Source organism: Hyla sarda, chromosome 2 (assembly GCF_029499605.1).
Source record: "Hyla sarda isolate aHylSar1 chromosome 2, aHylSar1.hap1, whole genome shotgun sequence".
In the NCBI taxonomy this organism is placed as follows: Eukaryota; Metazoa; Chordata; class Amphibia; order Anura; family Hylidae; genus Hyla; species Hyla sarda.
In genome coordinates this window covers 448,244,842-448,270,592 of record NC_079190.1, presented here as the reverse complement: position 1 = coordinate 448,270,592, position 25,751 = coordinate 448,244,842, and the positions used below count along the sequence as shown (strand labels likewise).

The window sequence follows — 25,751 nt, the reverse complement described above, 5'->3', positions numbered from 1 at the left end:
CTGGAACATACATACACACACACACACACACACACACACACACACACATTGGCCCTCAATAACTAAAGTCCAACTGACTCTTTTTCTCAGTTATTGCGCCTAAATTTTAGTCGCGAGGTCTGTGCGACTATTTATGCGACCAAATTTTAGTCGCACAACTGACACTTTAGAAAACACTCGGGGTGTTTTTTTTTCACCTGAAATGGGCGTGTTTTATGCAAAAATGGGCGTTTTACCAACAAAAACCAAAAAATACTTGGAGTACTTCCAAAATCACTCGAGAAAAAGTGTGAGTTTGCCAAGAGGCCTAGAGGCCGAATGAAATTCCAAAAATTTCTTGATTTCTAACAAGGGACTGTTAACCATTGTGTTTTGTGTAAAAGTAACTTGTTTTATAATCGGAAAACATTTTGTACAGTTCAGCACTTTTATGAATAAAATATTGAATGCTTTTGTGATAGTTAATGTTTATATATTTTTTTTTCTTTTAACGCATTTGCAATATTAGGTTTAAATCAATGTAACACCCAAGCTGATAAACAAGGATAATTGTTGTAATGTTTGAAAAATGATAACACATGAATACTTTTGATTCATGGAAAAAAATTTAAACAAACAAGTCTAAACCATTTTGACTCACACAACTAATTTCTTTAGCTCGGAGTTTGTGGGACACAATTGACTAGTGCGACACAAAAATAACCGACTTGTGCCACAGAATAGTAAACACGCCTGAAAAAAAAAAAAAGACAACTGATATTGAAATCACTCCAGAATAAACACTCCACTCTTAGTAAATCAGGGTCAATGAGTTTTATGTATATAGATAAGGTCTGGATTATAGTGGTTGTTTCTGAATCTTAGATCCATCAAAATTAAAGGTAGATATTGATACATCCTTTTGATAAACCATAAATGTTTAGTCAGCAGAGCTCTGACTACCAGACACCATTGTTCAGCCAACTGACGGGACTGTAGGGGTTTTGGGTATCATATTCACTATAATACAATATTGATGACCTATCCACCATACAAGCTATCTATGTTTTACTCTTGGTCTTAGGAAACCAATGTAAGCAGGGGTGTAGCTATAGGGGCTGAAGAAGTAGCATTTGCATCAGGGCCCCAAAGCACCTCTGCTCCATAGGAGACCATTGTTATAATTGGCACATGGGGACCTATTGTAGATTTTGCATCGGGGCTCAGAAGCTACAAGTTATGCCTCTGAATGTACAACAGTAGTTGAGTTGGCCTATGATCCACTGATCATAGAGATTCTTATTTTATCAGAAGATTGAATATGTATTTTGAGATTGGACTAAGTATTTTGTGAATTCATGGGTAGCTAAAGAATGTATAAGTTTGTCACAAAAATGACTGCCTCCTTTATGTGTAGGTGACAAGTCCATTATGAGCGTTTTATTGCGGTGTGTCGGGAGACAGGTGATAATTACCGTTTCTGGCTTTGTATATGAATGACTAGTAAATGCCTGTTTTTTTGTGATTCCCACATGTGAGGCTCTGACTGAAATTACTAATTTCTCTCTAATGCTGACACATATAATAAAGAATCTATCACAAGAAGCCATCTTCATTCTGTGGGGGAGGTTGTTTTCACATGTAGTGGGCAGATTCGGTCCAGCACACCAATTTTCTGGTAGACGGAAAAGTCTCATACAAGACAAACCCATGTGGAGGTGACCACTGGACATAGACATACTGGTTCTTGCATTTGATTCCTGCTCCTAATCACTAGGCCTTTTTTGGAACAGTGACCCCATATTGTACTCAAATATATGTATCTTTTTTTTTTTTTTTTTTGGTACAGGGGATTGCAATGCATGAATGAGGTTACTAACCCTGTGTACCCTCAATAGAAACTTGTACTCCAGAGTCTATCTATATAACCTTGTTCTCCAAAGACAGATCTTCTATAATAATTACAACTGTGGCAATAATATTAAACAGACACCATTGAAGCCTTGGGCCCCAGACATTCCGGCCTTTCCACAAATCCTTTAACAAATGGTTTTACAGCAAGTGTGCTCCACGTTATACAGCTGTTCGGACTATGAAAATATAGTCGTTTTTTGTTTTAGGGTTCATTCTACAGATTCTAAATGAATTAAGAATGGGCATTTCCATATTTTTAGCATTTGTAGCATTGGCCAGGGGTATATAGTTGGACGATTTATATCTCAGACGGATGCCTGTGACAAATGCCACTGTCCTTTGCCCAAAGGCTTCCATGTAAGATACCATGCAGGAAATTCTGAAATAGAAAAAAAAGGTGTTTAGAGCAAAAATAGACAAGAGGAGGCCAAAAAGACCCTCTGTAGGCCCACCGAAATAACAAATTCTTTAGGATATGTTGGACATATGCCAGTGCATACTGCAAATGAATATTCCAATATATCAAAATAAAAAAGTACAAATATTTATAATTTTAATAACACAAATAAGAACAATTGTACACACACTTATAGTCTTTATTGTCTTACTACATTGTGCTGAAAAAACTAAATTGCATGAGAAAAAGATTCTTAGATGGCAACAGTTAATACTGGCTTGGCCCAGATATATAGTCTGAATTTCCAGGACCGGGAGAAAGACTGTCATGTCGGTTTGGCTCATCTTTTAATAATGGAGATCTCAGTTGCTTGTCATTTTCTCCTTTCCTTCCTGCTACTTCTCCCCCTCACCTCCTGTCTTCTTCCAGTCTGTGTGCTGATTTCATGCATTAACTATTACTGTGCATGTGGATGTGTCATGCACATGCAATGCAGGGTGTAAATCAGGATTTAGTTAACGGTTACATTGACCATTCCCGCGCTAGAGGCCTTCATTCTAACATTTGTTATTGGAGCCAAGGATCCAAAGTCAATTATAAAATAACTTACTTTTTATTTCATATCTATCTATCTATCTAGACAAAAAAATTCCAATGGCGCAGCGCTCCAAAAGATAAGGTGCAATTATTCACACATGTCTCTACACAGCAACGTTTCTGCTCCTATGGAGCCATTTTCAAGCTTAGTGATATATACATCCTAGGGGGTATAAATACCCAACAAAAGTGCACAATGCAATCATGACTACACAAGTGAATCCAATGTTACGTCATTATACAAATTGAATACAATCATCAAGAATGATATATTATGTTTGCAAATTCATATTTTCATGTGATATAATAAGGTGCATACAATTGTATCATTGTGCATACATTGAATAATGCTTGAAAAAGCCTGATTCCACAGGATACATGAGATTACTAGCATGAATCATATATAATTACATACTAAGCAACCAAACGTGGTAGCAATATTTCTGTACATTAAAACAATCAAGGATGATGCCACTTACGTGCTCTGTTAGACTAGCATGGCGCCGTTAGCGTGGAATAAACTCCCAATGCGCATGCGTATAATTATGAGATCCCCTGTGTACGGTCATGTGGTTTAGTGCAATCACCCCCACCCCGTCACACGTCATAGGCTATTGTAATTAGCCATGACCGCACCCCCCCCTCCCAGATACGGAGATGCGGCGGCCCGACCACGTGACCCGGTCCTAGTCACCTGATCATCCGTGACAACAAATCTATGTGACATCTCACAGACTTCCAGCAATGCATTAACTATTGCCCGACAACCCTGAATATATTTAATGTTAGAACAAAGGAGAAGCGATTAATAGCCCAACTCACTACATGTATACATGTACCACAAATTAGCAAAAAAGAAAATTACCAAAAAAAAGAAAAAAAAAAAAAAAGAAAAGAAAACAATGAAAATATTAATATAAAGATCAAAAACAGGCCTTTTTTCTTTCAAAGACCTCTTGCTGTCTGTCTCTAGGCTGGATGTGGTTCTGCAGCTCAGTTTCATTGAAGTGAATGGAGCCAAGTTGTAATACCACACCCAAAGCGGAGACAAGGAGGGTGCTGTCTTTGAAAGAAAAAATGCCTGTTTTTTTTTTTATTCCTGGAATACCCCTTTAGTAAATAAGAAAATTTAAAAAGTTAAAATAAAATAAAAAATGTAGTAAAAAAAAATATTGTATTAAAAAAACTAAATTAAGCAAACATAAAAAATAATAAATAATAGAGATCAAAAATATAATAAATATAATAGATAAATAAGTATATATTCCCTTAGCCAATAGGGTGTAACAACCCAACTGTAATATTATAAGTAGAGAGAGTTCACCCCCGATCCACTGAGGGACACTAGACCACTCCATGGCTATTCAGAGGGAACTTTTTTTTTTTTTTTTTTTTTTTTTAAAGAAGCAAAAAAATGACATTTCTTACAAATTGAAATAAAAATACCAGAGATGTAGAGATATGAAAAAAACATGCAAATAAATATAGAAAAAGAAATTAAACAAAGAAATAACATATATATATATATATATATATATATATATATATGTGATTGGTCTTTATAAATGCCATCTCCCTTGCCCCCCCCCCCCCCCATAGCTGTGCCTATATTTAACCCATTGTAATTGTATAGCAAAACAAATATTATTCAAAATGTTATTATTAATGCAATATTATTGTATACACACAATCACAAAAAATATTTTTGTGCAATATCCTTAAAGTGAAAGTGACTACAGAGTGGGTGGCACATCATCCTCCAATATATTTGTCAGCACCAGCAGGGTTAACAGGTGCTGACAAGGTGTTATTGCAAGGTTGCCGAGTTACGCCCTGCTGTCTGAGTGGCTAGCTACTGATTGACCACATGTGTATCTCCCTATATTACCAGGCATCAGACACTGGGGGAAGATGCCTGTGAAACTGGTCATTACCTGAGTAGCTAGCATTTCCTTATTTCCTTGTATACCCGGCAACTTGACTTCTGGCTTCCTCTCTGACTTCTCTTTTGTTATAGCGATTCGGCATCTCTTCCCACTCCTGGCTAGACTCGGTTTGACTGACATTGACTTTATGTGTGTATGTTTAGTTTGTCTTTGTTAGTTGCTTGTCTCCCTGTTGCTCCTGACAACTGACAGGATTGTATTTTATTGTGTTGACATTTGACTCCCCTCACTTATTTAGGAAGGGATTGTCGACCAGTTGCCGGCCTATCATTTAGGATAGGCGGACAAATAGGCAGGGACAGGGGCGTGGGTGAGCTTAGTGAGCACTCCTTCCCTGCCCATACGTGACAATATTCTTTCCACCGGAAGATCTACAAAAAAAAATAAAAAATTACAAAGATTAATAAGTTTATTCTGAGTTTTAACTGAATATATTATATACAATGTATGTATCCAACACTTGTCGATAATTAAAGTGAGAATCTTTCATCATCAGCGAACAATGATGTAACATTGGATTCACTTGTGTAGTCATGATTGCACTGAGCACTTTTGTTGGGTATTTATACCCCCTGTGATTAGTGTTGAGCGGCATAGGCCATATTCGAATTCGCGAATATTCGCGAATATATGGACGAATATTCGTCATATATTCGCGAATATTCGCATATTCGTTATATTCTCGTTTTATTTTCGCATATGCGAATATTCACGTATGCGAAAATTAACATAGGTGCATATTGGCATATACAAAATTAACACGCGCGTAAATGCGCATATGCGAAAATTAGCATATGCTAATTTTCGCATATGCGAATTTACGCATATGCGAATTTTCGCACGCCAGTCTCACACAGTAGTATTACAGCCTTCTTTACACCACACAAGCTGGAAGCAGAGAGGGATGATCACTGTGATGTGTACTGTGAAGAAAAACAAACAAACAAAAAAAAAAAACGAATATTCGTAATTACGAATATATAGCGTTATATTCGCGAAATTCGCGAATTCGCGAATATGCGATATTCGCGAATAATATTCGAATTGCGAATATTCGCGAGCAACACTACCTGTGATGTATATATCACTAAACTTGAAAATGGCTCCATGGGAGCAGAAAGGTTGCTGTGTAGAGACATGTTTGAATAAATGCACCTTATCTTTTGGAGTGCTGCGCCATTGGAATTGTTTTCTTGATGGACCCTGATCAGGCTTGGGGTGCTTGCACCACAGTTTTATTTTTGGACTGAGCAGTGCTGCAGCTTTTTTCTATCCATCTATCTATCTATCTATCTATCTATCTATCTAATGTCTATCTTTCTAATCTGTTTTTATCTATACCGAAAGTAAAAGTTGTACTATACTGCCATGGTTTAGCTAACTTTTGGGACTGCAAAGCAAAGTAATAAATATTTCAGTTAAGTTTCCACTTTATGGATTTGTCTAAACTTCGGTCCTTTCCAGAAGGTCATATTATTTGCTTATGTTGTTACTTCCACTTTCCTGTTTTAGTTAATGCCAATGTGCTTCCAAGAACAGTTTTACAATTAATAATTTATTTCCTCTTCTATAAAAATGTAATCTGTTGCTGCAGATGTGCACGTTGCAAGTGAGCGGTCCAAGCCGGAGCATAGCCCATTAGAGCTGTGTGGGGAACATATCTGAATTAGGATTCTCATGTTACAAACCTGCAATTTATTTATTTTTTTATTCTTTCATAATAGCAAATTGTACATTGATAATGAGAGTTGAGAGTTTGTTATGCCCCAGTCAGCAACTAGTATAGAAATATATTCTCTGGCAATGGGTTTTGGAACCGCACCCTATCCACTGTATACATTCCAAAAACTTTGAACTGTTTGGGATCTGGGTAGTGGCTCTCATCACTTGCTTATGATGGGAAAATAAACCATTTATGTTCACTCAGAACAGTATATATACATATATGAATAAATCTACCTGTTAATATTTCTGAACAGAAAATATATATTTTTTTTGATAATTTGGGTAGTATTTTTGTATTATATAGTGAGACCATATACCAGGCCGCACTTTTATAAAAATGCAAAAAAAAAAAAAGACTTTCAGGGTAGTGAAGTAGTGAACTCCAAGAGCTAGTTGTATTATGACCATGGGCACTGATCTGTATTTATTTATTTATTTACTTATTTTTATTCAGCATGTATTGATTTGTTTTGTGCTACTGTAATATATATTACACTTTTTTTACATTTGCTGTTTATTGTACTAATTTTTGTTTTAAATGTTTTTAGTAAGAAACGTAAAAAGGAAAAACATAGTACAGGAATTCTTCTTAGACACTTATCCATGCTCAGCTTTAAAGAGAGCATGTAGAACATTATGCGTACTTTAAAAAAAAGAAAACAAGGCTAGTATTGCACACATACATACTTTTTTCATATATATTATTAAGGAATTATTGCTTTTGACAATAGGTGGCATTAATACATACATTTTTTTTTAATCAATTAAAAGATGTACCCACTATATACATTATGATTAGTATCTAGGATTGTACATGATATAGCTATTATTTGGTTCTCAGGTATTAATGAACTTTATTCTGCAATATTACTTTATTTTAATATGCATTACATTTTTTTGTCATAATTGTTATTGAAGTTCGCATTAAAATTATTTTCTTAAACTTGTGATAATATGGGATAAAACAGTGTAGCACTTATTGTACATTTTGCTTTTCTTTACTACAATATTTACAAAAAACCTGTTTATTTTTTCATATATATGTGTGTGTGTGTATATATATATATATATATATATATATATATATATATATATATATATAAATTTTTTTTTTTTGGCAAATATCACAACATTATTAAGTGTATAAATCCAAGACTTACACATGGGATATACTTTAACTCTGCGGAGGCCGAATTGTAAGATGAAATAATAGCAAAAACTTTTAAAAATGTTTGACTGTGAAAATATGAAAAAAAGAAGTGGGTGTGCAGTGTGGTCACCAAATCATAGAAAGGCAATTAACTTGGGGATTTTTTTTTCCCCAATAATCTTAACAGAATAAAAAAAAAAAAAAAAAAAAAAAATATATATATATATATATATATATATATATATATATATATATATATATATATATATATACTCGAGTATAAGCCGACCCGAGTATAAACCGAGACCCCTAATTTCAACCCAAAATCCCAGGAAAAGTTATTGACTCGAGTATAAGCCTAGGGTGGGAAATACATCATCCCCCCTGTCATCATCCAGACCCGTCATTAACATCCTCATCATCATCCCCTTGTCATCATCCCACACATCCCCCCTTCATCATCCCCTTATCATCCCACACATCCCCCTTCATCATCCCCTTGTCATCATCCCACACATCCCCCCTTCATCATCCCCTTATCATCCCGCACATCCCCCCCTTCATCATCCCCTTATCATCCCACACATCCCCCCTTCATCATCCCCTTATCATCCCGCACATCCCCCCTTCATCATCCCCTTATCATCCCACACATCCCCCCTTCATCATCCCCTTGTAATCATCCCCACCCCCCTTCATCATCCCCACACCCCCCCTTCATCATCCTCTTCTCATCATTCGCCCTCAGTGGTCTTCAACCTGCGGACCTCCAGAGGTTTCAAAACTACAACTCCCAGCAAGCCCGGGCAGCCATCGGCTGTCCGGGCTTGCTGGGAGTTGTAGTTTTGAAACCTCCGGAGGTCCGCAGGTTGAAGACCACTGCGGCCTTCAACATCATCCAGCCCCCCTCTCACCCCCTTTAGTTCTGAGTACTCACCTCCGCTCGGCGCTGGTCCGGTCCTGCAGGGCTGTCCGGTGAGGAGGTGGTCCGGTGAGGAGGTGGTCCGGGCTGCTATCTTCACCGGGGGCGCCTCTTCTCCGCGCTTCCGGCCCGGAATAGATGCGTTGCCTTGACAATGACGCAAATGACGCACCTCTGCGTCGTTGTCACGGCAATGTGACTATTCTGAGGCCGGGCCCGAAGCGCTTAGAAGAGGCCTCCCCGGTGAAGATAGCAGCCCGGAACCACTATCCCACCGGACCACCTCCTCACCGGACAGTCCTGCAGGACCGGACCAGCGCCGAGCGGAGGTGAGTACTCAGAACTAAAGGGGGTGAGAGGGGGCTGGATGATGTTGAAGGCCGCAGTGGTCTTCAACCTGCGGACCTCCGGAGGTTTCAAAACTACAACTCCCAGCAAGCCCGGACAGCCGATGGCTGCCCGGGCTTGCTGGGAGTTGTAGTTTTGAAACCTCTGGAGGTCCGCAGGTTGAAGACCACTGCGGGTGGGGGAGTTCACTCGAGTATAAGCCGAGGGGGGTGTTTTCAGCACGAAAAATTGTGCTGAAAAACTCGGCTTATACTCGAGTATATACGGTATATATATATATATATATATATATATATATATATATATATATATATATATATATATATATATATATATATATATATATATATATTGTGAAAGCATAAACTTGAAAAAAATTAAATAAATAAAAACAGAAACAATAAACATTATGTAATATTTTTCTATCTAAAATTTTCAGTAATTAAGTTTTGAACTTTTTTCTATTTTTTACTTTTTTTAGTTTTGATAATCATTTTTTTTTCTTAAAAATTAAATACCAGTAATTTGATTAAAGTTTATATTGTCATTTTCTTTTTTGTTAAACTTTTACATAATTTGCCACTTACATTTTCTATATAGCACTATCTAGATTTTCAGATCTATTCTTTGCAGTTATACAAATTATTTTTAATAAATGCTAAATATTTCTTACCAATATCTTCCCCAGCAGTAGAATTTTTTTTTGGGGGGGAATTGTTTCATTGCACAAAATACCCGTCTGACCATCCCACACACAGGGCGGACTCCCAGCAGTATGTATCTGCATTTAGACAATGTGGTACAGACTTATCCTTAAGCACAGATTTATCCCTACAGCCTTGGCACAGCCATAAACTGAAGCAACTAATTACAATATTTTTTTTCTTTTTCATTCAATAAAGGAGCATACAGGAGTCACCCAGGAGGCAGTGCAGTAAGAGAAGTTAATTTTAATAACCAGCGCTGTGGGCACGGTGCCATGTGGCTCGGACTGTAGCTGCACAAATCACTAGGAACAAGGCAGTTCTAGAAAGAAACCAGTCACTTATGATTTGCTTCTTTATTTCTACATAGCTCCATTTACTGCTTTATTGTTTCTTTCTATTGCCAGACAATAAAGTCACGCACTTTATAAATGACAGCAACATATTTATTTTTCGGCCACTCTGGAAATATTGCTCTGCTGCTCCGCACAGTGTCATAAATGCTATGTTCATTACTGCTTTTTGTCCTTATAGCCTGAACATAAATACAGTGTAAAATACATTATGAATTAGTACGGGCTTAGAATTCCCAAAACGTCTCTTCTAGAAGCCTCTATTGACACAAATGGCTTCATTTGAAATATATTTATATATGCACTAAATATATTATGGTGCTCCCTAAAAGTATATTTTGTAATGTCTTGTTGTTTTATATGTATTGTCCAACAATTACACGAATGGTTATTAATCCTTTATATATAGCGTATTACATAGGTTATCTGATTTAATCCTATCCATGTATATGCCATATTAGAGCACATAAAGTTTAAGAGGAATTTTAAAGGAGTATTTTAGAGAAAAACAAATTGCTTTCAAATCAACTGATACCAGAAAGTTATGCAGATTTTGGATACCAAAATTTCAGTGGTCACCATGGCCCATGGATTATCTTTTTGCAAAGGGGCCAAAATAATTTTTTTTTTTCAAACTTCTCTATACTGTGTTGAAATAATGCCCTATGGTGGTCATCAAACAACATAATATTGTTCCTTAACCCCTTATCGACAATGGACATAAATGAAGGTCCTGGTACTCAATGCACCAGGATGTATGTTTACAACTTAACCCCTTAAGGACCGGGGCTTTTTCCGTTTTTTCATTTTCAATTTTTCCTCCTTAACTTAAAAAAATCATAACTCTTTAAAATTTTCACCTAAAATTCTATATGATGACTTATTTTTTGCATGACTAATTCTACTTTGTAATGACATTAGTCATTTTACCCCAAAATCTACAGTGAAACGGGAAAAAAAATCAATGTGCGACAAAATTGGTGAAAAAACACTATTTTATAACTTTTGGGGGCTTCTGTTTTTACGCAGTACATTTTCAGCAAAAATTACACCTTATATTTATTCTGTAGGTCCATACGGTTAAAATGATACCCTACTTATATAGGTTTGATTTTGTGTCACTTCAGAAAAAAATCATGAATACATGCAGGAAAATTTATGCGTTTAAAATGGTAATCTTCTGACCCCTATAACTTTTTTATTTTTCTGTGTTCAGGGCGCTCTGAGTGCTCATTTTTTGCGCCGTGATCTGAAGTTTTTAGCGGTACCATTTTTGTTCTGATCAGACTTTTTGATCACTTTTTATTCACTTTTTTGTGGTATAAAAAGTGATCAACTTTGGACTTTGGAATTTTTTTGTGCGTACGCCATTGAACGTGCGGTTTAAAAAGTGGTATATTTTTATAATTTGGACATTTCCGCACGCGGTGATACCACATATGTGTATTTTTATTTACACTGTTTTATTTTGTTACTAGGAAATGCCGGTTGATTCAAACTTTTAATTCAGAAGGGAATACCTGTAAGGGATAACTTTTTTTTTTTACACTTTTTTTTTGCAAGCTGATAGGTGCCATAGAGACCCATCAGCTTGCAATGGCTGATTTCATTCACAGACTGCTGCCTTGCCGTTGCATGGCAACAATCAGTGAAATCGGTGATTGATTGCTCAAGCCTGGATCTCAGGCTTGAAGCATTCAATCAGCGATCGGACTGCAGGAAGGAAGGTAAGAGACCTTCCTCCTGTAGGACAGCTGTTTGGGATGCCGCGGCGATCCCGAACAGCTCCATGAGCTAGCCGGGCACTTTCACTTTCGTTTTTAGCCATGCGGCTCAGATTTCAGCGCGCGGCTAAAGGGTTACTAGCGCGTGGCACCGCGATCGGTGCCGCACGCTATTAGCGGCGGGTCCAAGCTTCACTATGACGCCGGGCTCACTGCGATATGATGCGGGGTTACCGTGTAACCTCGCGTTATATTGCAGGACCGGGACACATGACGTAGCGGTACGTCATGTGTCCTTAAGGAGTTAAACAGCATTTTGACTATAAAGAGAGCAGAGCAGCTGGGCTTGGTTCATGGATGGCAGGACATCACTGCTAATGGTGGGCATTAACCCTTTAGATGCCAAGAGAAATATGATCATGGTATCCAAAGTAGTTCTGGTGCTAAGATACTCTCTTCAGACCAACCGCAACACAATAGTGGGGGTCTAAGGAGGTCTGCTTACCTGCTCCGTGCCACTCCGGGGATCTTGTATAGTTTACCAGCAGAGGCAGACTATACAAGAAGATCTCCAATATCATAGATCAGTGCTATGTATAGTACTGAATAGTAATATCAATTCAAATATTGCTATTAATAGTCTCCCCTGGGGTTGACTTAAAACATAAAAAAAATAAATAGTAAAAAAAAAAAAGTTTAAATAGACATTAGTGGTATTGCCACATGCAGGAATGTCTGAAATATTAAAGTATAATGGTGGCTGTACAATGAAGTCCAAAATAGCTGATTTTTGGGGATATCACATGCCAGAAAAAAATGGGAAAAAAGTGATTTATAAGTCACATATACACAAGTGTGACAGATGTTACCAATAAAAAAAATCCCAGCACAAAAAAATAGCCATCCTACACCCCTGTATACAGAAACATAAGCAAGTTATAGGGGTCAAAATGTAGAATTTAAATATATATATATATATATACACATACATATAATATATATTATTTTGTTAGAAAAGTTTGAGTTTTTTAAAAGAAGCACAGTAACAGAAAAGTGTGTAACCGTGGGTATTATTGTCTTGACCATCAGATAAAGAAAACATGTCAGTTTTACTGTAACATGCACTGCGTAAAGACGAAACTCTTGGAAAGTTGCATATTTATTGTGGTAAAATAAAAGGTGTCCTCACAAACTACAATTGGTCATGCATAATACAAGCCCTCATATGGGTCTGTGAATGGAAAAATAAGAGTTATGTCTCTTAGAAGGCGAGAAGGAAAAATGAAAAATGTCTATGTTCTCAGTGCCAAAATTGGCTGTGTCCTCAAGGGGTCCACTGTCTGTCATGATTTAACACATTCATTACTTTTTTTTTTTTTTTTTGTTATTAATTACCAGAATTTTTGTAGATAGCTGATGAAGGGGTTCTTTAGTGTTAGATCAAGTGTTCAAAAAGTACTAATGTGTTAGATTAAAAAGTACTAATTTCACTAATATAGTGTATACTCAGATCCAGTTACCAGTTGGATAAAGTAGTAAGTCTTTGCTTCTTGGGTGGTAAACAGGGTTCTACATGGATACATCATATCCAGGAAGAGCATACTGAGCAATCTTGTAGTGAGAACAAATACTCTCTCACTTGCAGAAGCACTCCTTAAAGGGGTACTCCGCACCTAGACATCTTATCCCCTATCCAAGGATCCATCACCCCCCTCCCATAGACTTGCATTAAGGGGGCAGGGTGTGACGTCACAAACCACCGGCCCCTGTATCGTGTGTCATCAGGCACGGAGCAAAGTTCGGCTCCGTGCTGCAGATGACTAGGGACTGCAGGAGAGATCGCGGGGCCCCTGTCATCAGACATCTTATCCCATATCCCCATTGGCTCTCCAATAGAGATGAATGGAGGTCACGTGCCGACCTCACTCCTTTGAATAGGTGGTAAATTGTCCTTCACTGAAGTACCCCTTTAACAGAGGAATTACCTTTTTTGTTTCATTTGGTTATACTCCAGACTGCAAACAGGACACCCGAAGAGTAGGAAAAGCTAGCTACTTCCTTATTGATCTTACAAATTAATAATTGTTTCCTGTATTATCAATATTGCAAAATTTACAGACGAACACAATGTTTTCTGCAGCATTGTACTTTTATTGTCATAATTCACCTTTCATGTCCCCTTTGAGGCTCACAATCTAACCTCACTCTGTTTATGGGGTGTGGAAGGAATTGAAAGCACACAAAAATACACACACAAACATGGGTAATGAGAACATCCAGATGCCATGAAGATGTCTACCTTAGTTGGTTATTAAAGGAGTACTCTGCCCCTAGACATCTTATTCCCGTGCCCCACTCGTGATTTCACAGCCACGCCCCCTCAATGCAAGTCTTTTGGAGGGGGTGTGACAGACATCACGCCCCCTCCCATAGACTTGCATTGAGGGGGCGTGGCCGTGACATCACGAGCTGGCGTGACAGTGATGTCACGAGCCTCCGCCCTGCATCGCCAGTCATCCAGCATGGAGCAAAGTTTGCTTCGTGCACCTGATGTCTGGGGTGCCACAGCCAAGATTGGGAGGGTCCCCAGCAGCTAGACCTGAGCAATCAGACCTCTTAACCCCTATCCTTTGGGGAAAAAAGGGGTCTAAATAAGGCCAATGGCTCAGTAGTGCATCTCATCAGGATTCCTGCAGAAAATTTTTGAGAAGTTCACTCAACTCGACTTTTTGCTAATACTACAAAGATATAGGTCTATAGAAAATTGGTCATAGGAGGTGAGTGGGTAATAAGCTGTTTTCACTGGGAGGGATTCATAATAGTTGATGACCTAATATATGTATGGGTTGGATCCACATGAGCAGGAGGTACTCTTATTTATTGGCTCTCTACTCATAGAGAAGGTTTCAAGCAAGGAACCCTCAATGACATTCATATAGTGCATATGGAACAGGTTTGTCTCAACCGCTTTAACTGGAGAGGGGTCTTCTACTGGAAGTTATGTCATAGGCTAATTTGCTAATGTATTTGCTTTGTGGTATTTTTCATACTGCTTTAGTGTTTTATTCTTGGTTTAGTGGCTTTGGATTCATTTTGTAATTTGGCCTCTGTGGTGATTATATTACATAATTTACATCCAAACTTAAAACTGTAATAATGTACATATTTTAAAGTTTTCTTTTTTTTTTTTTCGGTTTAATTTGGCATAATTATTGAAAATTTAGCTTTTGTATACTGCCGTTTGGTTGACCTGATCATAAAACCGTTTGGCTTGATACAGCATTCTCCCACAATTTTGGCAATGAGCGATCGTGTGTAATGGAGTTTTATTTGTTGTTATTGGGCACAGATGTTACTTGTATGTCATTTCACCACCATAACAATAAATGTTTCATATAAAAACGATACGCCTAATTAGAATATATGGACATATTAGAACTGCCTATCATCAGCCTGAAATCAAATTGGAAACAAGAACACTTTTATTATAACTGATCCAAGCCTGTTGCCTCTTGAGCATGATCTGATGCCATCAAACTATTTCTTCCATATTAAGAATTCTATGGATTTAACCATTTGGAAAATGTGCTATATGATACTAATATAAGAACCTGTAAATAGCTTAAAGAGGTATTCAGGGTACTAAATACTCTCTCTAATTGTGCTTAGGACAACATAAAAGTAATAAAAAATATATACTTATCTACCTCATCCCTTTTAGGGGGTCCCCCTGTGAAGTCTTCCAGTCCCCCACTGGATGCTACAGCTGCAACTTCCGAGACAAACTCGTCTTGGCAGTGACAGCCCCCTCAACCAATTAGTGACTGAGATAGGACACCCCTGCAACTAGTGTTTGGCTGAGCGAGCCATTACAACCAAGATTAATCCATCTTGTATGTAACGGACAAGTAGACTTCCAATGGGGACCCCAAAGGAGGAGGTAGGTAAGTGTATGTTGTCTAATTTTTGTATAGTGGCTCCAGCACAATAAGAGAAAGCTTTTAGTTTCTAGATAACCCCACTTCTTGCTTGGTCTTGTCTTTGAAGTAAACAATCTGAGACCAAGGGGGCAGGGATCATCCCAATTGGATAAAACCACGCTCATAGGAGGTGGCTAAAGCTACACAATGATGCCACTGGTAACACTGGTAAAACCTGGTAAAATGTTGTGGTAACCTGGTAAAAGCTGTGATGAGCCAACAGGGAACAAAGTGTCATGGCTTTTTCCTTGCGCTGCTTCCATTGTGTTATATTAATTGGTAAGGCTCTGTTTCTGCAATGATTCTTATGCAAATTCATTATGCATATATTTTTTTCTAGGTAAAAAAAAGTTGAAAAATCAATCCATATAGAATAAAACATTCAACTAAAAATTACGGACGTTTGAGCCCCATTACACTTGGTCAGATGCCAAGGAGCCATCACCATCATTTACTGATAACTCCACATTAAGTTTTAAATTAAGTGAAAATTGTGGGGTCCACATTAAGTGAGTAGGGCTCACATGGCTATATAGCAGATGACAAGGCTTGATTCCTAATATTAAAGTAATAAATACTAAAGACTTGTAATAAGGCAATAAATATAACTGCAAGGCTTCACATTCTATTGTGCAAAATTATAGAGACTTATAAATAATGGAGGAATAAAAGTGGAGAAAATAAAGTGTATCCTTATATATTGATTAATAGAAATAAACTATTTCATCTTAAAGTACCAACATATTCTGCAGCACTGTATACAAAGTAATAGTCACATGTAACCGGTTTACTGCAGAAAGTCACAGGGAACGTCATACCAAAATTCAAAAATTGTGCAGATTTGTTTAAAATTTACAGCTGTAGATTTCTCTGGTGATTCTGAAATGAAAACATAAAATTCAAAAGGTTTATAAATTTGCAAAATCTGCAACATTTAATTTTGGATTTTGACCTCCCCATTGAGGTCAATGGGAAAAAATACAAATCTGCAACGTATCCACAACATAAATTAACACGCTGCAGATTTAAGGTCCTCACAGCAAGTTGATTTTCATGCAGCATGTGGATTACATTTGTTGCTATATTAATATCCTGAGGATATTATACCCACAAATTCAGACAGATAAGCTGAAAAGTATCTGCTACATGTTAATAGACCCTAATTTGGCTCTCGATCTGATTTCCATGTTGTAGGAGTACATACAATAGTCGATATCATTGGAAGCTAATTGTCTCTTTAGTATATTTTTAGAATGTAGGAAAATATCTGGAGGAAACCCACAGGAACACTTACATATTCCATGTAAATGTTGACATAGACTGGATTTAACCTTAGAAGCCTCATGCTGACCACTGAGCCACATAAGGAAGAAAATCTAAGTGACCGAACCCCATTGGCTTCAGTAGTCGAACATCTAGAGTTGTCATGAGGCATACCTTCTATGACCTTCCTCCAAGCTTCTTTGATCTTACTATTTGCCTTTGTTTCTTAATATTCTGCCATTAGTTTTGTGATCTTCTATAGGAAGAGTATTAAATAGCTTACATCTCTAAGGGTGCTGTATCTATAGGCCTCAGAGTCTGTGTAAAACTGTTCTGCGGTCCCCATGAGCACTGAACATTGAAATAAGTAAGGCTGGGTTCACATATGTCCGACATCCGGGATAGGTGAACTCAGGCTAGATCTCTACGCAACTGATGCCACAACTGATGACAAGGTGTCATCAGTTATATGGCATCCAGTGTCCATTGTTTCTGGCACAGGAAAGGGGACACAGCAAGCTGCGTTCCCCTGTCTGGTGCCCTCCAGCTTGTCCAACCAAAATTTTGACACTGGATGATTGTGAAGTGTCCCATTCAAATGAATGGAATCAGTTCTAGCATCAGTTTCCCTCCGGTGCACGCCAAAGGGAAACTGTGACGGGCAATTGATATATGTGAACCCAGCCTTAGAGGATACCTGAGAGTATGCAATACGACAGTTTGAAATTGTTGCAATTTCAGAAAAAAAAAATAATACATGGGTTTGTGTTGACTATTTGCCATTGACTAAATATATTCTTGTGGGAAAATTGTATCTTCCTCCTATCCACAATTCGGATTAAACATGAATTGCTATTATTGGCTGCTTTACAGCAGAGAGATTGTGATTTGTGCTTAATGATAAGTCCTTATGAACTATTTTGCTTGGATCTGCACTTTTCTAGTACAGTAGAATAAAACATCTCATGTTAAAGGGAAGCATTTCATAAAATAATATGCTGTAAGGCCAGTTTTATACAGATTTAAATCTACTATGGAGATGTGAGTTTAGTTCAGTAGAACCACAGGGCATCTGGGTATTGCGGTAGAAACAGAAGAATCATGGGTTCTTGGAACATTAAACAGATTGGAGAAATCAGAAAGAGTAGGTAAAAACACGAACTTGCCTATTTCAGTTGCGTCTTAGGCTCTGTTCACACCACTATACCACTATAAATTCTCCTGACTGCCTAAACACAACGTCAAGCCAGCTTCATTAGAAATAAAAATAAAAGTCTAAAACAGCAAACAATAGGTTACTAATACGACCTACTGAAAATACTTCTGCTGTCAGTAAGGGACTATTAAATAGTTGTATCTCACTGGATCAGAATTCCTAATAATAAATTAGGTTATCTTAATTTCACACAAGGGTGTATGTACCATAGTGGCAGACCATACAACTGCTATGGGGCCCTGTCTTGTTTGGTCCCATATCTTGTTCTATTGGTAAGAAACTGTACAGAACACCTCTCTTCAAGGAACTGCATTTTCAGCACATTAATGGAGGAGGGTATTTACCAATGGGTCATGACAATAAAGGGTTATTACTGTGAACACCAGACCTTTCTGTCTTTAGGGACGAAATCAGGCAACATAAAAGGAGGACAATTTCAATATTTGCTATGGGTCCCCTCTTTTCTATATGCACCACTGATTGTAAAAGCACTTTTCAGATCACCCATATCCTGCCATTACATTAGTTGATCATAAATGTTAACATTGAAGCCCCTCTAGTTGGTGTCATCACTGGGAAATGGCTTATAATTGGTCTTACAGCTCTTATTAAATACATTGTATATGTCAGTTGACAAAATAACTTGCTTAATCATGTTGGCTTTATGTTCTGTTCCATTGCGTGTAACACTTAACTCTCCATATCTTCTAGCTACTGCTGTGTGGACCAGAACTCGCTGTCTTCTATGTTTCTCTATGATATTCATATGAATAATCTCATAGAACTACATAGGGCAAGTGACTTCTGTTTTGAACAGTAGTAGCTATAGAATACGGTCATGTTTGTAAGAGGTGAACTGGAATTGTGTCCTAACTGGGAGATAAAGCTACCCGATGAGAAGCATCAGCCCACATCATTAAAGGGGTACTCCGCCCATAGACATTTTATCCCCTATCAAAAGGATAGGGAATAAGATGTCTGATCGCGGGGGTCTTGCCGCTCGGGACCTCGTGACTTAGGTTGTGGCACCCCAAACATTCGTTGCATGGAGCGAACCTCGCTCCGTGCCGGATGACTCACGCCCCCTCCCATAGACTTGCATTGAGGGGCATGGCCATGACATTACGAGCAGGCATGATGTCACGAGCCTCCGCCGATGCACCAGACGCTCTAAACAAATGTCGGGGTGCAGCAGGGAGATTGTGGGGGTCCCCAGCAGCGGGACCCCCGTGATCAGACATCTTATCCCCTATCCTTTGAATAGGAGATAAGATGTCTAGGGGCGGAGTAGCCCTTTAAGCAAGGTAGGTTACAGCCAGGCAAAAAGTATTTTCCTAAGGAAATAACCACCTTCACTGTAAATATAGCTGTGGATATGCGCTGACTATGGCAATAGTAAGTATAAGGAGAAGACAATGAATTAGATGTGAGCAGGCAGAGGATGTCAGTGGAGTGATAAGTGGTAGGGCTGTCCCCTCTTTCCTGTCATTTTCTCCCGTGATGTATATTGATTGTGCCGCAGTCTACAAGTCCCGCTAATGAAAACGAGCTAAGACATTGATTTTCTCTTACTAAGGAGGGAGGATTATGTGTATTTTGTCTGAGTGATTGTTGTGCTCTATTCTGATTGAGTTGCGTTACTGATACCGGAACATTATTGATTTTGTTGTTTGCTCCACATATTTGTGTTTTAGTGATTATGTGAGGCTTAAATCACTTCCATAAGCAATATTAGTTTTCTCATACGATGTATCTGGGAGGACTCGGGGGATGCGTTATTTATCTAGGATATTAAATCTGTAAACAGGACAAAATACATTTTAAAGGTAAGTTCATATCAGCATGAAGAGGATATGAATACTTTTATTTTGAGGGCTCTGTGTAAACTGATAGATTGCCATAAGCTTGGGAACAGTGGTATAGTCATGCCGTTTATGTCTCAGATACTTTAAAACGTGTGGACATGTAGTTTGACACGGTGCAGTTGACTATAAATATTTTCAGTTTATGATGTGTTTTCATATGAAGGATATCAGAGTAGAAAGATGCGCCCCCCCCCCCCCCCCCCCCACACACACACACACACACAAGATAAATAAATAAATAAAAGGGTCTCTACCGTGCTCCACTTCCTGGTGGTCGGGGCCGATACGTCAGAATGCTGCTCAGCCAATCACTAGCTATGGCAGACCACTACTGCATCCATGGATTGGCACTCTAATGTATTGATGCCTAGCACCAGGGAGTGGAGCACACTGGATACTGGGAGCAGTGATAACAGTGGCTACAGGGACAGAGTGAGAGGTAGAGCTAGCCTGATAATATTTGTAGAAAAACAATTTTCATAGGACAACCCCCTAAAGGGTATTTCTGTAGAAAAATGTTTCATATATTGCTGGTGGAACGGTAAAAAATAAAAACAAGTAATTCCCACCTACATCGGTTCCCCACAACTCTCGTTCCAGCGCCTTCCGGTCCCACACCTGGTCACCACTTGTTGTTATTTCCAGACAGATACCAGGGTCTTCTCAGCAGGACTTTCCTCCTCAGTCTATCACTGGCCCCAGTGGTGGTCCATCTCAGTTAGGGTTTGGCCGACTGGGCAGGTCCTGCGGGGAAGACTTGTCTCAGTAGTAGCAACAGGTGGTGACCAGGAATGGGAACTGCAAAGAGTATGACTGCTTTTTATTTTACGGTTCCCAGGATATCAAAGTTTTTTTTTTCTGGAATACACCATTAAACAAAAAAACATGTAAATGTGTAGACATTACAAAAAAGACATGCATGGGAGAAAAACAATAATAGAAAAGAGAGGGAGAAGGAGAAATAAAGAGAGGAGAGAAGTACAGGGGGCTGGGAATTAAAGAGTAGGTAAGATTTCTGGAGCAATTATAGTTAAAATAACCATGCAACAAACTTGGGACATTCCTTACTAGACTGAAACAATGTTTTGGCTATCATGTTTATCATTTTTTTCTAAATAGCAAAAATAGGAAAGACAATTAATGTTTAGAACCTTACCTTTATTTTAATCCAGCATTGGGAAATTAATATAATTTAAAGGACATCTGTAGTGTAAAATCCGAAGTGTAGTGTATCCGAAGGAATGGAGTGTTTCGTCCCTGCATGACACGGCGCCAAATTGAAAAAATGCTCTCAATGCAAGCCTATGGGAGGGGGCGTCACAGGGGGAGGAGCCTTGACGTCACAACGCTCCGGGGACTGATTATAAACGGGGTGCGGCGTGCAAGATCACGGGGGTCCCCAGCGGCGGGACCCCTGCGATCAGGCATCTTATCTCCTATCCTTTGGATAGGGGATAAGATGTCTAAACGCTGGAGTAACCCTTTAAGCAAGGGAACCATCGTTTCGCTCCCATTTTCACTTCTAAACTTTCGGAAGTATACTTTAGCATTATCTTGCTTTGAGGCTGAAACATGTAGCATGTCATTTTATTTTATCCACTAAATCTGATGGAAACCTGACAGACCCATTATGAAGCAATGATGGAAAAAACATGGATAATAGTGATGGATAATACCTGTCCTATCTGTAATGGGTCTTAGGCTGCATTCACACCTCGTTTTCACTGTACGGGTGCCGGATCCGTCTGGGGGAGGGGAAAACCGGGCGCTCCCGTACCCCAGCCAGACCAGCGCTGAAATCCATTTATTTTAATGAGCCAACCAGAGTCAAACTGGACCCAGTTTCCTGATTGGACCAAAAACTGTAGTATACTACGGTTTTAGGGCCGGTCACAAAACCGGATACGGGTCAAAAATGAGCCGACCGGAGTCACCGTTTGACTCCGGTTGGCTTATTAGAGTAATTGGATTTCGGCGCTGGTCCGGCTGGGGTACAGGGGCGCCCAGTTTTCTCCTCCCGCAGCCGGATCCGGCACGCGTACATTGAAAACGAGGTGTGAATGCAGCCCTATACAAATGGTAGCCATTACACCAGTGTAAACAGTGTCTTAGATCAAGTTTGCATTCTAGGAGTTGTAGTTTTGCAACAGCTGTAGGCACCCTGATTGGGAAACACTTACCATTAAAAACAACACTACTGTTTATCTACTGTCAATCTAATACTGATGGGCTATCGGGGAAAAGCCTTTAATTTTAAAACACTATATAACCCTTTTAAAATGGACCTATCTTCTAAGGCAATAGTTTTTTTAAAATTTATTTCTATTTAGGATGCACATATGATAGCAGCATGCTAAGTGGTTTCTGGGGGGCCTAGTAGAGAGGGGGACCAGCCAGGGGCGTAGCTATAGGGGGGGGGGGTGCAGAGGTAGAAGTCGCATCGGGTCCTGCTGCCTAAGGGAGCTCCAAAGCAGATCTGCCTCATCAGAGACCAGTATTATAATTGGCACAAGGGGCCCTGTTGCAGATTTTGCATCAGGCCCCAGATACTAAAAGTGGGGCCTGACCCAGTCCTAGTTGGTTTCTTCACCTTTTCCTACTGAGTGGTCAGAACCTGTGAAGAAGCCGAAAATCATCTCCTGTAGAATTGCATTGTTCTCCAGGGTGATAAATTAAAAAGACCATGGGGAGAATGAACACCGAGCACTTCTGGGTAACAAAACCCAGCATTATAAAGGTGGAAGGGTGCATTTGTTTCTTGATATGGGACTTTGGACAACCTTGTTTTTATGTATGTGGCTAAAGGGGTAAGAGGAATAACAATCTTTACACAAAAGAGCACCCATTATAAATATAGAAGAAATCAGCTAAGATGTTGGCGTGCATGGAGCTTAACCAATTACTGTATAACCTTGAAAGATTGACTATGGAGACTGATGGAAAATGAAATATTTTGTGACTCTGGGAAATCCTCATTTTATTTATTTAATTATTTATTCATTCATTCATTTATTCATTCTCTGGTATGTGGGACTAATGAAAAAATAATAACTAATGAAAAATATTAAGAAAATGGAGGACATATAATATATATATATATATATATATATATATATATATATATATATATATATGCAAAAACTTTTTGATTGTCCCTATGAAGCCTTGAGCAAATGCTTCTCATACCTAACCCATATTTGGCACAAAATCAGATGCCAAAAGGTCATGTTATTATACATTATTTTGCTGGGCATTGGGATCTAAGACTTCAAAGAGTAAAGTATGTTAGGTGAAAGAAGGAATGAGCCATCAAGACCTCTCAGTTCATGGTGCCCGATGTGTCTTAATATTCCTGCTGAATGTATCCAATGAATAGTTCTCTCCTGGTTCTCTGTTAATAATTTAGTCAGAGATTCCTCCCTTGTACACGCTGAGTGTTTGTTTTAAAAACTCTCGGCTCCTTTGTGGTCCCGGTGTTCCCGTCTAGGAGTCTCTGCCCATTTCATCTCCCTGTTTCTCCTTCTGACCCACCAGACCACCTGAAAAAATGAAACCCTTCGCGGGATGACAAATAAACATGTCTCTTAGGTTAACTGGACGCAGACAGATATCTCATTCCGTATTGTTTATTTATTTATTTTCTTTTTATTTTCTCTTCTTTTGTAGTTAATCTGCTGGATTCGAAAGCAATTCAGGGGGAGCTGGGCTGGATCTCCTATCCGTCACACGGGGTGAGTTTACTAGACTGTGAAATGGGAAAATGCTGTTTCAGGACAATATGCTATTTAACGACTGTTTCCTTTTTCATGGTACGCTGCAGAATTGCTAAGCCTCTTCTGGATGTCAAACTAGAAGAAAAAAAATGTTTTCAGCACAGGAAGATGGTTTGTGTTCATGTCTAAAATGCCTCTAGAAAACACTTTACCCAACTGCTGGGGAATATCATTTTATCAAATAATTATCCCTTGCTGGCCCTGTGTCTCTTATGTATAACAAATGTATAACAAACAATAATGCTCTGTTATATATATATATATATAAATAATTCTCTTTGTGAGAAAGTTGATAATAATAATTATATAACGCACACAGATTCCGCTGCGCTACACACTCAAATTGGTCCCTCTTTCCATTGGGGCTCACAATCTAAACCTATCAGTATGTTTTGAAGTGTGGGAGGAAACTAAGGTACCCAGAGGATACTCACGTAAACATGGAGAGAACATACAAACTCTTTACAGTTGTTAACCTTGGTGTGATTTGAACTTAGGACCCCAGCGTCTCAAGGCAACAATGCTAACCACTGAGCAGAAAAGATAAAGCAAGATTGGGAAAGCCAGTGTGAGGGCAGCTTGAGCTTGGGGCGTGTTAACTTGCCCAAAACAATTGCCAATTGACAATATAGGAGGTCTATGGGCACTCATTACTTTTTATTTACTCTACCAAGTGAATGAACATTTTGGCAATAGTTGGATCAAACCCCTTTGCCCATAGACATAAATTGTTTTTTGCTAGTACTTACCCTGTTTACACGTGCAGATGTGCAGTTGACAATTGATGATTTATATTTGTACATAAAAACAATACATATAACAAGCAATCTAATTTATCAGCTGATCGTTGATGTGATTGTTGACGTGTTCATAGAGTGATGGTCAGAAATAAACATTTATAGGCACATTTATTCGCCAGATCATGGGTCAGTGTTAAAGGGCCTTTGAGCCAAAGTCAAACCATCTCCAGATGTATGCATAGAAATGGAGTAACAAAAATGGAAATCCAGCTCACCTCCCAAAGCGCTTGTGCATGGATCCACACTAGGCTTGTGCGTGCTTAACAATGAAGAATAAATGCAATCGATGAAGCACAGGCAGTTGATATGGTTTCTATTTCATAAGATCACAAGTGACCAGAACATATGCTTCAAGTCCCCTTTCTAAACTTGATGTGTTTCGAGCTCGAAACGTGTCAAGATGGGAAAGGCAACTTGAAGCATATGTTCTGTTCATTCATGATCTTATGAAATAGAAGCCGCATAAACTGCCTGTGCTTCATCGATTGCATTTATTCTTCAAGGCACTGAAATACCCATGGGCTTTCATGGGCAAATGTACGCTAATACATTTATCACAAATTTGACATAAATTTGTTGACATCCTGCAGCCTCAACAGCAACACATTGTAGAAAATAAGCAGCCATATTGCTGAGGAATAGGGCAGCATATGGGGGCATGGCCCTGATGACGAGTGCCCTTTAAAGGGGTAAAAGAAATGTTTTCAAATCAACTGGTGCCAAAAAGTTATACAGATTTGTAAATTACTTCTATTTAAAAAATCTTAAGACTTCTGGTACTTATCAGCTGCTGTATACTACAATGGAAGTTGTGTAGTTCTTTCCAGCCAGACCACAGTGCTCTCTGCTGACACCTCTGTCTGTGTCAGGAACTGTCCAGAGTAGAAGCAAATCCCCATAGCAAATCTCTTCTACTCTGGACAGTTCCTGACACGCACAGAGCAACAAAAGAAAGGAGATTGAGGTTCCAGATGAATCTAAACCTTATCTTAAAAGAGAATGCCTTGATTGCAGCAGCAGGTATATGTGTATATATATATATATATATATATATATATATATATATATATATATATATATATATATATATATATT

General features: G+C 38.6%; 1 protein-coding gene across 2 annotated transcripts in view; it reads left to right on the top strand.

Annotated features, from left to right (window-relative positions):
- The window catches only part of EPHA3 (EPH receptor A3), a 434,619-nt gene that overhangs the window by 46,576 nt on the left and 362,292 nt on the right, over window positions 1-25,751 (top strand). For both annotated transcript variants that reach the window (XM_056559344.1, XM_056559343.1), the window contains exon 2: window positions 23,750-23,814. In XM_056559344.1, coding sequence (XP_056415319.1) covers window positions 23,750-23,814 — 65 coding nt within the window. The remainder of the gene's footprint in view (window positions 1-23,749; window positions 23,815-25,751) is intronic.